Consider the following 14,913-nt stretch of genomic DNA (forward strand, 5'->3'; position numbering starts at 1 on the left):
CACTCGATTTCTCCTGTGGGTCTCTCTCTCTCTCTCTCTCTCTCTCTGTCTCTCTTTCTCCTCTTTCTCTCTCTCTCTCTCTCTTTCTCTCTCTCGTTCTCAGTCTGTCTCTCTTTCTTCCGATCTAATCGATATTGTCATTTCATTTTAATTACTTCAATTTCTGTCAATTAATGGTTATTCTATTACATGTTATATGAGTCGAGAAGAGAGAATATCGAAGTGATAGGTATTGCAGAATACGGTTGAACACTCTCCGTGTTTCAGAACCACCTCATTGACCATGTAATTTATAAGCGATTCTAATCGAACTGATATATATATATATATATATATATATATATATGTATGTATGTATGTATGTATATGTATATATTAGCTGGAGAAACGATGAGGGAGAAAACAGAGAGGGAGAGAGAGAGAGAGAGAATTCTGCTATACCTTAATTTATACTAAATTTGTACCCACTAATAAACTTATCCTAGAACTCGAAACGCATGGGTGTCGATAGGAATTTTCTACGTTGTTGATTAGACGTTTGTTTGTGACGTATTGTAGATGATCACAAGCGTGTATCGTTAGTTGTAGTAGTTTTTATAGTCAGTGATCGAACGATCTTGGTGTCTCTTAATTAATTACACAGATCTAAAAAACAAAAGGCAAAATGACAAGATACCAAAATCGATCGATTCGCTTGTTCGTGTAGTATCGAGAATCCATCCCGTCCTCTGATCCTTCCTCTTTCAACTAAAAAAAAAAAAAAAGAAAAAAAAATAGAAAAGAAAAGGAAACAGTTTAACGCTTCGTCGCAAAAAAATAAAAAAAAAAAGAAAGCAAAACGCAAACGACACTGAAAAACGGAGGACCTGGTTGGATCTGACCTTGCAGTATCATTATTATAGGGTTTCAAGGGTGAGAGCGGTATTACATTGGCGAGGGGTCCACCCGGCCCACTGGGTCCAAAGGGTGAAAGGGGTTACCGGGGCGAAAAGGGCGCCAAGGGAAACCAGGGCTCGCCAGGTAGATTACAACGAGGCCATTCTACCGAGAAACAAAGACGAAATCTCGGGGAAATATGAAAGAAGGATATTGCCCAAAGAATTATCGTGCTATCCCTACCCCAACCCCCAAACATGGAAATAAAAAAGAAACGCGCGCGTTGATTTTCTTTCCCTTCTTCGTCCTTGGATATTTTATATTTTTTATTACTTCATTTGAATAATTGGAAATCTTTGCGATATCACTCATATATATATATATATATATATATATATATATATATATATACATGTTTTTTTTTTCTTTCAAATAACTTTCTTCGGATTATTCCTTATTGTTTTTCTCTTTTTATCTCATCGTCGTAAAAGTAATTTCCTAAGCTTGGGGAACATTTTTTTATCGTCTCGTCGTCTTTTAACTCGTAATTAACAGGAAGTCCTTCGGAAAGTCTGCGATTGGGTGCAAAGAAAAAAAAAAGAAAAAAAAAACGAAGAAAAAAAGAAGAAAATATAAACTTAATCTTTTAAAGGGGGATAGACTCTAGTCTATGCGGGGATGGGAAAGAGCGAGAAATCTACGCGTACGCGACGTCATTAATCGCGCGATTTAATTTGATCTTCGATGCTGACGGTTCACCGATTGAACGATTACTCTTTGCTTTCAGGACCTAAGGGAGAACAAGGAGCTCATGGTCCACCAGGATTTAACGGGACCGATGGCGAAGCTGGCATACAAGGTCCACCGGGATTACCGGTACGTGGACTGCATTTGGATTTATTTTTTTTTATTACGATAAAACACGACATTGCCAACGAACGATGTCCCAACGACCGAAGTAGAATCAATATGACGTCGAAAAAAGTGTTTGGCACGTACGACGTTTCGCATATTGAAATATAAAATTTTATTTGTTAAGTCTGTCGGAAAAATACCCGATACGATGTATGCACGTATACAAATAAAGAAGAGAAAGATGAAAAGGTTTCAGACGCAATTCAGAAAATAAATTTGTAAGGTAGGGCTGCACGTAGATAGATACCTACGTACGTACATATATACTTGCTACAATTTCCATGCTAGATAAGAGACACTTTTATGGAGACAAAGGAATATGTAAACACTCGCGTATCAGGAGGTTTTGCAGCGAGTATCAACGCATCTTTATCTCGCATCTCGTGCGTTATCCGGTAGCAGACGTATCGTGTCTCGAGCGTTATCATATACACGAGGAGACAAGTGATTTACAGCACGTAAAGCGATCTTGCTTGTCTCTGATTTACAGGGCCTTTCCGGACCCAAAGGTGAGAAAGGCGAGTACGGTGATATCGGACCTCCCGGACTCATGGGACCTCCAGGTTTGCCTGGTCCACCGGTACGTAAATCAAACGTTCTACCTTTTCCGTATTCGCATTTCCTTCTACATACTTACTACGTACTTAGATACGTACATACATATATGCGTTTGTTTTTAAATACACATTCATTGTACTCCCGTACAACCGTGAAAGCGAATTTTTTTAATATCAACGTTCTCTCTCTTTTTTTTTTTTTCTATTTCTCAATGAACAGGGCTATCCAGGGATGAAAGGTGACAAGGGTGAAAAGGGCGAATCGGTGAGTTCATCTTTCAACAACGTTCCGTATTATATTTATATCAAGTGTCGTCGTTCGATGGGCTGGGTCATCCTGATCGATCTTTATCGATTACGATGCGAGGAGTGAGTTTTAACACCCACCCGCAACCCTACTAGAACGACCACCCCTTGCCAACGATCTGACGATAAAATAAATTTCTTTTCATGGCGGGACATCGGGCTTCCACCGACAGAAGTACAAAAAGCTGAGAAGAAGGCAGGTACGTGGAAATCTAGACAGCCCTATTCGTCTTCCCTCCTTCGATCCAACGCGAAAAACGAACGCAACCCTCGTATAAACGATCGTAGAATCGATCGTCCATCGATACGAACGTTTTATCCTTCGGGTTCTCCTCGCGAACATTAATCTTTATCAAAGTTGTGGAAAGATTTAAATAGCATGAAACGTCTTCTTTCTTTCAGGGTGACGGCACCTTCGAAGTCAATGCCGGCGAAGTGGTAAGTCCTATTTATTTTCTGATCTATTCCGAATTTTCAGAATTAAGGGTTGGGATATTGAAACGAATCGTTTTAAATTGTTCAACACATTCGATACTTTATCGAGAAAATTTTACTGTTAAAATCCGAACCGTAGGAAACTATTGTCAGTTGAATTGACAAATCGATGTAATCGACAGATTATGGGACCTCCTGGACCACCTGGACCAGCCGGTACTCCTGGATTACAAGGTCCACCTGGTATCAAGGGCGACAGAGGACACGACGGCGCCAAGGGTGATCCTGTCAGTAAACTTGTCAAAATTTCAAAGCGTCGAGAGTTCCCCCTTAGAAAGGAGAACGACCTCGCGTTTCTCGCAAAGTTCTCACGAAGTTTCCTAAAGTTTCACGTACACGCATAACATATACATACATATAACCGTGTACATATTTAAGAATTCGAGTTTCCGAAAGTTACGTTAACTCTTTGCAAATCTTTTTCTCCATTTTTATTCGTAAATTGGTCCATGCAAAAAGAAAAAAAAAAAAGAAAGAAAGAAAAAAAAAAAAAGAAAGAAAAGAAAAATAAGGCAATAGAAAAAAGGAAATAAGAAAGACGCACGAAGCAAAAGTTTTCAAGGATTCTCTTCGACGATTCTCACGCTTTTCTTTTCTTTTCGTATTACAGGGAGAGAAAGGTGCCAAAGGAGATCCTGGTCCGATGGGATTACCCGTACGTATTTTCTCTCAAGATTACGTCCCTAGCTTAGGTAGGTTTTACTCTATCGCGTTATAAAAAAAAAAAAAAGAAAAAAAAAAGAGAGAAACGAAAAAAAAAAGAAAAAGAAAAGGAAAAAAAAAAGGAAAAGAAAAAGGAAACGGAAAAAAAAATAAGAAGAAGAGAGAACCAAGCTAGACGGTGAAGTGACGACGAAAAGATTTCAAACTCAGCGGTCTCGAAAATAGATTCTCGCCCTTAGTAAGAAACTTAATCCTGTGGAAATTCTTGAGAGAAAGGATCCAAAAAAAAAAAAAGAAAAAAGAAAAAAGAAAAAAGAAAATAAAAAAAGAATAAAAGAAATGTATCGAGTAGGCTGGGAGGGGGGAGGAGGGTTCGGGATATGGTATCTACCTGGGCTCCTCTTCTACATTCGCAAATGCAGTCGTTAGTCGGGCGATACCTAATGGTATTAACGATTGGATTTTATGTTGGCCGAACGAAGTGTACACGGAAGAAGGTATATATTTAGGTACCATTGGTATATAGGAAAGGTGTAGAGATCGTATAATGCATGATACATAATACATGAGAGAAATAGGATAGGCGAGCTACGATATTTCTTCTCTTTTCTTCACGCGATTGTCTTCCTCCGTTTCTTCTTCTCTGTCTCTCTGTCTCCCTCTCCTTCTTTCTCTCTCTCTCTCTCTCTCTCTCTCTCTCTCTCTCTCTCTCACTCTCTCTCTCGTAGGTAGAAGGACGACGGGCGACGCATTTCCTTCGATTATCCAGAAACTTCTCCGTCATGCGAGTCTCTCTATTTGCAGGGCCCCATGGGACTGAGAGGCGAATCCGGAAAGCCCGGAGATTCCGGGAAACCTGGCGCCATGGTAAGAACGCGGACGTCTCGCTCCTAACGTCATCGTTAATTGGCCTCGCCGGTGAATCCTTGATAGGAAACGGAGAGTCTCTAGCGACGGTGTAAAGAAAGAAAGGAAACTGGAAAACGAGAAAGAAAAAAAGAAAGAAAGAAAGAAAGAAAGAATGAATGAATGAATGAAAGAAAGAAAGAAAGAAAGAAAGAAAGAAAAAAAGAAAGAAAGAAAATTCGTCGACGAGCTTTCGAGCGAAATATAACAAAGTATCCGGTATTCTGCTCGCACGAGTACGAGTATCGTACCTCCTCGAGCTTCCCTTCGAAATTGGAGCTTCGTTCTTGTCTTTTTTGCCTTCGATGTTGTACATAAAGGAACGAAAGGGTGAAAGGGTGGTAAGAAACGTTTGACGGTGACGACTAAAGGTGGCCTGACAGAAGGGAAGTACTCGAGTGAGGTCATCGAAATCGTTTTCTGAGAATTCTATACATATATATGTATATATACACACACATACACACACATATATATATTTATATACGTATATATATACGTGTATATATATATATATATATACACACATATATATATAAAATGTTCTTGCGAGAGCGCACACAGCCATATCGCTAATATTAATGGATAAGACTTGTTTGCCCCGAGTCGCTCGATATCGAAACACGCAACGCTGAGCTTGACGATTTCCATCTTCGACGTTGTTCGCCATTAATAGCGGAACAACAATAGCGTTTTCATCGGATTTCCTTCGGAGAGAGAGATGCATTTACAACGTAGGAAATGCACTTTCGTAGTAGGTACGTACTCACGAAGTACGACGGATTCGTAAATCGTGCCAAGATGTCCGTACTTTGAGAGAAAATGTCGTAGATATGGTCGAATGATAAAGAACAAGGATGGCTGGTAGGTCTTCCAAGGAGCATGACGATTTTTCAGGATGTTCGAATTTTATAGATACGTACTTAAAAAAAAAAAAAAACAAAACAAAACAAAAACAAAAAGAAAGAAAAGAACACACACGTACATACACACGATCACACATACGATTGCCTCGATCGTTTCGTTATAACAGTTTCGGGCACTCGTTGCACACCTTTTGTCCGTCCTACGAAAACACATTCGCGTACACGCGTGCTTCGTTTAATTCGTTTCTTATGTTTTTATATATATATACATTTTTTATTTTCCTTTTATTTTCTTTTTTCTTTTTTACTTAAAACGCGAACGCGATACGCGGTAAGGCTATTTAAAATGGTTAGTTTCTTAAAAAGATTTTAATAAGAAAAAAACCTGTACGATCTCGAAATAACTTAGCCCGCGATCGCAGCCCCCTTGTAACTTTACCTCTACTTTAATTAAATTTGCCACTCGGTTTCATTTAGCTCCTCTTTGTTCTCTCATAACGTCTATTTAATACTTTTCCGTGCTGCGCTCTTTCGTATTTAAAGTTGACGAGACGAGAAAACATATTTCACGATGGTAACTGATGAAGCGAATTCTTTTCATTCATTTTTATTGGAAAGTCAATAATTTACAAACTATACGCAATCCTTTTGATTTTACCGAACGGAACCGAAGTAAATCAATTTTTTTTTTTCTTTCTTCGTAATAGATACGAAAAGGCGCAGCTTTTTCTGATCTCGATGAATCGTTTGTTTCTCTCTTTCCTTCTCTTCCTCTTTCTCTCTCTCTCTCTCTCTCTCTCTTTCTCTCTCTTTCTCTTTCTTTTTTCTTCCTTGTTAATCTTATTTTCAAATACAACGATCTTTAACGGGCCGAAGCGATTACGATTGCAACTTACGTACTTTGTACTTAACAAGAACTCACCGATAAAATTCCCGGCACGTAACGGTAATCCAGCCATTCATAACGATTTCCTTCCCCAACCGGCAACCCTACTTCCACTTGTACGTTTCTCACGCGGCATTCCACTTGCGTATGTTATAAACGAGAAGGTACGTGCGCGAGTATAAGCAATTTATTATTGCATAATAAACGCTCCGAACTTATTTATGAGAACGTGAGATGACGCCGCCAAGGCTGATTCGAGGGGTCGCACAAAATAATCGATCCGACCGATCGATCAATGGATCGTGAGAGATCGAGGGAAAAAAAAAAAAAGCTTTTTTCTTTCGTCGGATCGAAAAGTTCGAGGCTACTAAAAAGAAAAAAAAAAAAGAAAGAAAAAAGACAAAAAAAAAGAAGAAAAAAAGGGCCTAAAAAGTATAACGATCGACGTGTGAAACTTGTGATGCATGTTTGCATCGAACGAAAGGAGATAAGGCAGCGAAACATGATCGCGTATACAAAATGGCGCGATCCTAGTCATTCGTGACGTACAAAACGTTGTTGAGTACTTCCTCCGAGTAGTACAAAAGTTTAGGCGGGATTGTACAGTGTAGAATAGGGAGAAATGAAGACGAAATGATCGAGATCGCGGTTGTATTTTCTCAACGGCGACAAACGGTACGTTTCGTTTTCTCAATTTTCTTTAGTGGAGTAGCCTAAGATCAAGCATAAGTCGCAGCGTTTAGTTTTAAGCGAGACGAAGCGGCGCGGCGTGCGCATATCGAATGGAAGAAAGAAAGAAAGAAAGAAAGAAAGAAAGAAAGAAAGAAAGAAAGAAAGAAAAAAAGAAAGGAAGGAAGGAAGGAAGGAAGGAAGGAAGGAAAGTAGGAGGGAAAAGAAAAAGTAAAAGAAAAGGAAAAGGAAAAGGAAAAGGAAAGTAAAAGAGACGACAAGAAAAAAGGAAGAAAAGGTTGACAAATTTTCTCGTTGGTGGTATAGTAATGCGTGTAAAAGCGTAAAAGCCGTGTATACGCATGCATATACATACATACACACAGTAAGAGACGTGTATATATTTTTCTTTTGTATGTGTATGTCTGTAAATGTAAATACAATAAGAATATACATATATAAATACATATTGATATATATGTATGTGTATATACACTCGCGTGTGTCCGACATACATATATGCGAGCGTAAATATAGAATCTGCGTGTGTGTGTTAATTGTTAAGGCGGCGCTAGAAAGGAAAGAATAGAAAATACGAAGAAAACAAAAAGAATAACATAAAGAAAGGATGAAAAAAAAAAACAAGTGACGGCGTAATTTGCGTATGTGAATAATTGAAGTCTAACAAGTTTTGTTTTACAATGTCCCGATTAATAAACAGAATGTGCATGTGCCTGTGTCCTTTGCTTTTACACGGTGCCCACCTCGTTATTAACGCTTCGACATTCTTCCCCTTCGTAGATGAGTATCGCTTTGCATTTTGCTCCGATTGAGATCCGAAGATGAATAATAACTCTCTCTCTCTCTCTCTCTCTCTCTCTCTCTCTCTCTCTCTCTCACTCTCTCTTATTCACGACCTTTCTCCTCTCTCTTTTTCTCACTCTCTATTTCATTCTCTTTCTCTCTCTTTCTCTCTCCCTCTCTCATCTCTGTTCAATCTTTCTTTAATAAAGTCTTACTAAAAAAAGAAAAAAATAAGAAAAGTAAGAAAGAAATTAACACGTGTTAATTTGCTGCGACCACGACGATAGCGTAATAGACTCGATCGTTACGCTATCGGTTGACCTTAACTACTGAATATGCAAAGAAGTAGTGCCGCTAGAAATTTGTTCGGCGAGCAAAGGTAAAAATCAGAACGAGTCTTTTCTCGATCTCGCACTTTTGGTTTTTTTATTTGTTTATTCATTTATTTATTTATTTATTTATTTTCTTTTCATCACCGTTTCTACCTTCTCCTTCGTCCTCCAATTTCCATAGGTTGTTCTCTGCCAAGCTATACGAGTGAACATTTGTAAGTACGTTTGTTTTCTTAATTAATGGAAACTAGCTCGGCAGATTACAAAAACGAGTCGTCTTTTAAAGAACTTTCTTTTCGTATTATAAGTTGTCGTCGAATCGACGTCGAGATTGTACTCGATATTAACGGTCAGACTTCTGCGACGAATCTGACAAGCTTTTCTCTGTACCTTTCAGGGACCCTCAGGACTAGACGGCATGAAGGTGAGCAACCCCATTGGGCTAATCGTAAATTCCTCGTAAAAATCGAAAGAAAAAACAAAAACAAAAAAAAAAAAGCAAAAAAGAAACAAACAACAACAACGACAAATGTCATATCGTTTTTTGTTCGTCAGCTTCGTTCGCTTATCGTATCCGTTATTAAAACGAATCACACGAGACTTAAAGGAAACACGGGGGAGAGAAAGTAATCGCGAGCTATCGGATCGCGGTGGTTTGTCAGATTTCTTCGTAATTGCAGGGAGCACAAGGGGAGCCTGGAACGAAGGGTGAAAGGGGAGATCCAGGATTGCCCGTAAGTAACATTTTTATCGATACGATCGAAAGGGTGCCAGTTAACGCACGATTAGCGTTTCGCGGTTTTAACAAAATAAAAAGGAAACCGAGTGAAACTTTAATCCATGGTAAAAAGTTGGATAGGCTTCGCTCTCGTTAGCGAATTTCCATATTCTAACCGTCCGGTGTCGGCTATCAGAATTATGAAGGAAGCACGTGGAAGGTGAAGCTAACGAGACGATTTATTTTTCCCCAGGGTACCGATGGGATTCCAGGAACGGAGGTATAGTGACTCTCAATTATCACCCTTATCGCTCGTCCTTCGATGTAATCACGATACAGTCTAGGCCGGGGTAACGAGGATACTTCCCTAACACGATCCATCTCCTCTACCCCCGCCCCGGATCGACTGTCTCGAGTATCGTTTTATATAGTTTTACGCTGCACAAAATACGACGAGGAGAGATTACGGAAATCCACGTTTTCTTTTCGACGTTCTATCTCGTTCTTTCGCCGTCTTCGGATCGATCGCGACACGTGTTATCGTTTCGATTAAGGAGACGGGAAATAATACATAGAAAGGGGAGAGAACGGTGGGAGAATCGTTTCGTTAATTTTCCGCGCTTAAAGTACTCAAGAGGATGTAAACTCCGACGTGGAACTTTTGGCCCTAAAAACGAACTAACAACTCGCGAACGTAGACTAGAGTATAACGAACGTTAATCTGTTTACTTAATCTTCTTAACATACCACTTTCAGGGACCGAAGGGTGAGAAAGGTGCTAAAGGCGATTGTGTGAGTATCGACTTATTGTTAGTTCGATTATTATTTTTCCTAAATAGCCGGCGCTCGAATCCGACGCTCATGGTAAGCTCATGGTAGATGTTCTCACGTGTGAAATTCACGAATAGGTGAGCTCGAACGTTTGTCGAGAGAGGAATTGAAAAAAGAAAAAAAAAAGAAAGACAAAATCGTCATTAATAACATGTCATTGATAATTTGGTCTAAGCAATGCGATATGAACGATCGGTGCAAAACGTAAGATCCGTCTAGACTGCACTTAATTCTATACTCCATCGATTGTTCTAGATCCTTGTTTGAAGATTAAAACGATTCATTTCGCTGTACAAGTCCCTTTGATATTAGCGATTGAGAAAAGAAAAGAAACGTTTTGCACGGAGACTCGAGGATATCGAAATCCTTAAGAAAGATAAATCTAATTCTTACCCTTTACATGCTGCCACCAGCGTTCTGCGCAAATCGAATATAAAAACTTAGCAAGTCGACCGATGATCGATAGGATCAACGTCGATTAATCCAAGGAGCGAAGCGCGGGCGACAGAGATGTCAAAGGTCGAACGTGATCGAACAGAAGTCAATGCATTCTCTCTGAGTACGCGAGAACAAAATTAATTCGTTGATTCGATTCGATATCGAATATTAGAAATTCGAGGCAGACCTTCTTCGTTCGCCCTTCGTACTCTTCGGCGTATTGTGCACAAGATACTCAGTATTATAATGCATACATAGAAAGTTTTTCTCATGCCTGGCCTTCTTGCACGTCGCGAAACAAAACGCCGTTAGTCGTTGCGCAAACGACGATTGGAAAAAGGGTGACGCGATTTGTATCTTCGCGCAGGGACCACCTGGTAAGAGAGGAAGAAAAGGAGACAAGGGTAACAAAGGCGATCAGGGTGTACCCGGACTAGACGCGCCCTGTCCCCTCGGTCCTGACGGCCTTCCATTACCAGGTTGCGGTTGGAGACCACCTCAGGTACGTTTGAGGAGTTTACCTGACCACGTCGAGCTCGACGAAAGAGCTGTCTCTCTAATTCCGAAATATTTCAAAACCGTTCCTTCGTCCGAACCGTACGATGGTATCTCCGTTATCCATTAAAATATTTAGATTTAAAAAGATACCGGTCGAGACCGTCTCGGGCACGTGACGCGATGAAACTCGAACGGTATTCTCCATTTGGGATTCGTTTAGATAATTTTACACAGCGCATAGCTCGACGTTAGAGAGTCGAGAAGATTTCTCTGAGATTCCATGGTACGTACGGAGACAGAAATGGGCTGTACGAACTCGGGAACTGGGGAAAATTTAGGATAGTATTTTGAAAGAAAGAAAAGTATGACGCACGCTGGGATTCTCGTGTGTGTGTGTGTGTGTGGTCGACAGGACACGACGAGTACGTCGACGCCAGTGATCGAAGGACCAGAACCCGCGGAAACGGATTACGAGCCGGAAGAGGAGTACGAGGAGTATCCAGATCACAACGGGAACCTAGCGGAGCCATAATGCTCATTGTGCGCTGCCCTACTCACCACTACAACCACCACCATCACCAACACCCTCATCACACGACTCACCCTGCTCTCCCAAACTAACGTGGTCCTGGTAATTGCAAATCCCGTAGTAAAGACTAACGTCGTTTGCATGAGCGTAGCCCGAAGCCAGAAATCCCGTCGTTGGGTTCGATGAAATGCGTTATGGCTTTAGCGTTCTTCCCCCTTGCCTCTTGCACGCGTATATTTTACCTACCCGACCAACCCCACACCCCCTATCCCGACCCACTCCCCACCAATCCAAACCCCGTGTGATTTCCGAACACAAAAGCAAATTTTTACCCTCCTGCACGAGATTAAGTTCGCTAGCGGCGTTTTTGCTGACGCTAAACGTTTCAACGCCGCGGCCCGAAGCTTCCACAATCGAATGACGAGAAAATAAAGATCGTGAAGGACCCTGTAATAGCGAGATGGTACTTTAACCGTCAAATAATCGACCCTGCACGTTAACCTGCCTCCTATCAGCTTGATTTTAATGGCTGTCGCTGGATTGTTCTTCGTGAAAAATGGGCACATCGTTGTCTATCTTTCGTTATTTGCCCGAGTAAATCCTGTATTTATCAACCTGAAGTACAGGATTTAAAGAGGAAATATCGCAACGTCGTAATCGAGGCTTGCTTCATAAATCATGCGAGATGAAGGATGATCGATCGCACGGTGAAATATAATTTGAATGTTCTCGCTTGCTTTCAGCCAAGAAGTAATATTCTGCGCGAATGGCTGGCGGAGGAGGAAGAGGAGGAGGAAGAAGGGCAGTGACACAGATGGTTCACTGAAAGTAGCGCATTTTCATCAAGGACCTTCCTATATCCGCGTCGCTAACGCACACGACTCACCAACGACTCACCGTATTTCGAATTCGATGCGATCGGTTTAGCGACATATTACGCCAAACTAATCATCTTGCCACAGAGGAGTGTTGTAAATAAGTGTACTTACAGTGTCTAGCGTCCGCAGTGCGTGTACATAAATAATTAGTTTACTGCTACAATTAGGATCCATGGTGATGACGATGATGGTTGCACGATCTCTCTCTCTCTCTCTCTCTCTCTCTCTCTCTTTATCGTTCTCTTCCTTTCCCCCTTTTTCTCTCTCTCTCTCCTTCACTCCTCCCTCTTTCTTTCTTTCTTTCTCTCTCTCTCTCTCTCTCTCTCTCTCTCTCTCGCTCTCTCTCTTTCTCTCGCTTTCCATCCACAAAGTCATCAGGCAATTCTCTAGAGGCTCGAACAACAATATCCAAATCCCTCCTACGACGACGAAGAATGACTTTGAGAGAGCGATCGTGATCCCGGTGTTAGCTTCTGTCTCCTGCTGAAGTGTATTGATCGATCGAATACGGTGATGCGGCGCATAGTGCAAGAGACTCACTTGTTTTTTTTTCTCTCGATGGACAAAAAGAGATAGCCAGGATTGATAATTATTCTTGCTACGATCGTCGTATTTCGAGGGCTTCGCTATCCTACGTGTAATTTCTGTGTGTGTGTACGGTTGATATGCGAGACTTCCTTGTTCCCCGCAAATCTCCAGGAAGGAACGTCTAGGATATAATTTACCTAGTTCATCCGACGGCTACGCGGTACTTCCAAAGTCAATTTTGCTCGTAATAACTATTACGCTCAGAATGAAACTTGTCCTGCGTATCATAAGTGACATAATAACAAAACCCAATAAGCCATCACCCGCTATATTCGTTTCGGATTCTACGAAAGATTCCTCCAATTCGCTGCGAGAGATCCAGATTTTTATACGATTTTATTCGAGTCGCGAGACCCGTGCGACTCTGCTTTCTCGTCGACTAGAGATATCGCTAGTTTTTAAATGGAACGAGTAATGTGTACACATTGTCAATATTAGCGATTATAAAATAAATTTTAAGCGTATATCTCGGATATATTATGCCGTTTCTACGTCGGTACAGATTTCACCGTGCTGTTGCGTGGTAGTCCGAATGTTAATTCCGTGTATTCGATGGACAGCTTGTGGACGAAGATAGGCGGATGAATTGGACTACGATTTTACCCGTCCGCTTCCAACGTCTCGATCTTCCTTGTTCGCACGAGCAAGCGAACCTAACGATATCGTACTCGCAATGAAGGTTGAAGATTTTCTTCGTTCCTTCGAGTATAGTTTTTGTTATTTCTCGCTATAAGTGTACGACAGTGTATTATAAACTTAGTTTTGTACCGATTAAATATTTATTAATGGTTACAATGATTGTCATTATCAAAGCTTAAGCAATTTGTACTTTTTAAAATACGATTGCACTTCATTCTTAGGATAAGGTTTTGTTACCAGACAAGTTGGAATGTTTTCGGGCTGTTCTATCCACAACTTGTGATGGATGTCGTCCTCCTTCAGTTTGGAGCACAAAGTATGTAAACTGGCCTCGTCGGAAGCCTAACGGTTAGAGAATCTTTGTAAAAGTAACTGTATTTCTTTGATGATTTTATATGTACAGATTATAGTAAACAAGCACAATAATAATATATTTATGTTTTGCTTCAAGCAAGATAAACATGATATCTCGATATATATATATATATATATATATATATATATATATATATATACACTTACTTCAAGAACAACTTTATGCATTGAATCCAAATCTGCGAGGTAAGCTTGTGTATTGCTATCATTGTAAAAAAGATGAGTAACAGCTGTGCACGCGTGACAAGCTTGAGCTACTATAGCACCCATTGGCCATCCCATTGTCTTGGAAAGATCTCCTCTTATAACCACGTATTGAACTAGCGCAGACATTCTGAGAAAAAGAGCTTTCAATCATTTTCTATTCTGAGAAAAGAAAAGATAAGCATTAGATAAGTTCATTTTATTCGCTCAATACGATTGACATCATTTACGTAAATACAATAAAATTTACTTCGTGTTACCAAGAGGTAATATGTTATTTATACGAATTATTGTTATCAAAGAGATAATAGCTATAAGTAATATTTGCATACTGCATGATATTCCATATAATTAATTAGAACGAAATTGTTTTTTATCTACGAAAGTTACGAAAATACCTCATGGTATTATATATATGTATACATTATATATATATATATATATATATATATATATATATATATATATATGTATATAATTTTATACCTGTTATTAATAAAATATTTATATCTGTCCACACATTAACTCCAATATTACAAACAATATGGGAAATTATAATTCAAAAACATTTATGATCTAAACGTGAGATCCACTGTGGATTGCTTTTCACAATTTGATTGTAATGATCTCAATACACATAATCAAAACTTCATGCATATACCAATCATTTCATATCCGATCCCTAATTTTTATTAAACGGGATTGAACGACACATTCCTCGAACATTACTTTATTTTTTATATTAAAATTGCAAGTATACAGCCGGTATAACACTCTATTCTTTAAAGATAGTTACAGGTAGCTCCATAAAAAATAATTTGACAGATGTTATATGTTGAGTAACAGGACTACTCAACTCGTAGTTCCATGTTTATCTGATAGATGGTACTGACAAATTTAAAATGTTGCGTTGCGATCAACTTAATAACATCGTCGCTAG

At 39.8% G+C, this 14,913-nt stretch overlaps 2 protein-coding genes across 18 annotated transcripts in view; one reads left to right on the plus strand and one right to left on the minus strand.

The window, feature by feature from the left end:
• LOC122633697 (collagen alpha chain CG42342) overlaps window positions 1-12,414 on the plus strand; it is an 88,323-nt gene extending 75,909 nt beyond the window's left edge. For 13 of the 16 annotated variants that reach the window (XM_043821924.1, XM_043821921.1, XM_043821922.1 and 10 more), the window contains 16 exons: window positions 903-1,020; window positions 1,664-1,752; window positions 2,282-2,371; window positions 2,569-2,613; window positions 2,828-2,854; window positions 3,057-3,092; window positions 3,272-3,376; window positions 3,760-3,804; window positions 4,617-4,679; window positions 8,673-8,699; window positions 8,956-9,009; window positions 9,247-9,273; window positions 9,750-9,785; window positions 10,630-10,764; window positions 11,173-11,391; window positions 12,033-12,082. In XM_043821924.1, the coding sequence (XP_043677859.1) occupies window positions 903-1,020; window positions 1,664-1,752; window positions 2,282-2,371; window positions 2,569-2,613; window positions 2,828-2,854; window positions 3,057-3,092; window positions 3,272-3,376; window positions 3,760-3,804; window positions 4,617-4,679; window positions 8,673-8,699; window positions 8,956-9,009; window positions 9,247-9,273; window positions 9,750-9,785; window positions 10,630-10,764; window positions 11,173-11,292 (1,017 nt within the window). In that variant the 3' untranslated portion in view covers window positions 11,293-11,391; window positions 12,033-12,082. Of the gene's footprint in view, window positions 1-902; window positions 1,021-1,663; window positions 1,753-2,281; window positions 2,372-2,568; window positions 2,614-2,827; window positions 2,855-3,056; window positions 3,093-3,271; window positions 3,377-3,759; window positions 3,805-4,616; window positions 4,680-8,672; window positions 8,700-8,955; window positions 9,010-9,246; window positions 9,274-9,749; window positions 9,786-10,629; window positions 10,765-11,172; window positions 11,392-12,032 lie in introns of all 16 variants that reach the window. The other 3 variants (XM_043821926.1, XM_043821923.1, XM_043821932.1) reach the window with 3 other exon arrangements.
• An 81-nt stretch (window positions 12,415-12,495) lies between these two features.
• Window positions 12,496-14,817, minus strand: LOC122633710 (putative peptidyl-tRNA hydrolase PTRHD1). 2 transcript variants are annotated; one of them, XM_043822002.1, is made up of 3 exons: window positions 14,460-14,817; window positions 13,917-14,103; window positions 12,496-13,736 (listed from the first exon to the last, which is right to left on the minus strand). In XM_043822002.1, exons 2-3 carry the CDS (start codon window positions 14,100-14,102, stop codon window positions 13,563-13,565), a joined length of 360 nt encoding a protein of 119 aa, XP_043677937.1. In that variant the 5' UTR covers window position 14,103; window positions 14,460-14,817; the 3' UTR covers window positions 12,496-13,562. The 2 variants fall into 2 exon arrangements, with proteins under 2 accessions (XP_043677937.1, XP_043677936.1); XM_043822001.1 differs by having other exon boundaries at window positions 13,917-14,135.
• Window positions 14,818-14,913: the final 96 nt, after the last annotated feature.

This window comes from Vespula pensylvanica, chromosome 13 (assembly GCF_014466175.1).
Source record: "Vespula pensylvanica isolate Volc-1 chromosome 13, ASM1446617v1, whole genome shotgun sequence".
NCBI lineage: Eukaryota > Metazoa > Arthropoda > Insecta > Hymenoptera > Vespidae > Vespula > Vespula pensylvanica.

Bases quoted from the DNA above. Each gene is read 5' to 3' on its own strand.
- LOC122633710 (XM_043822002.1), bottom strand. From the start codon at position 14,102: ATGTCTGCGCTAGTTCAATACGTGGTTATAAGAGGAGATCTTTCCAAG. The intron at 13,737-13,916 runs GTAAGTGTATAT...TCTAACCGTTAG, and splicing joins TGCATAAAGTTGTTCTTGAA to GCTTCCGACGAGGCCAGTTT.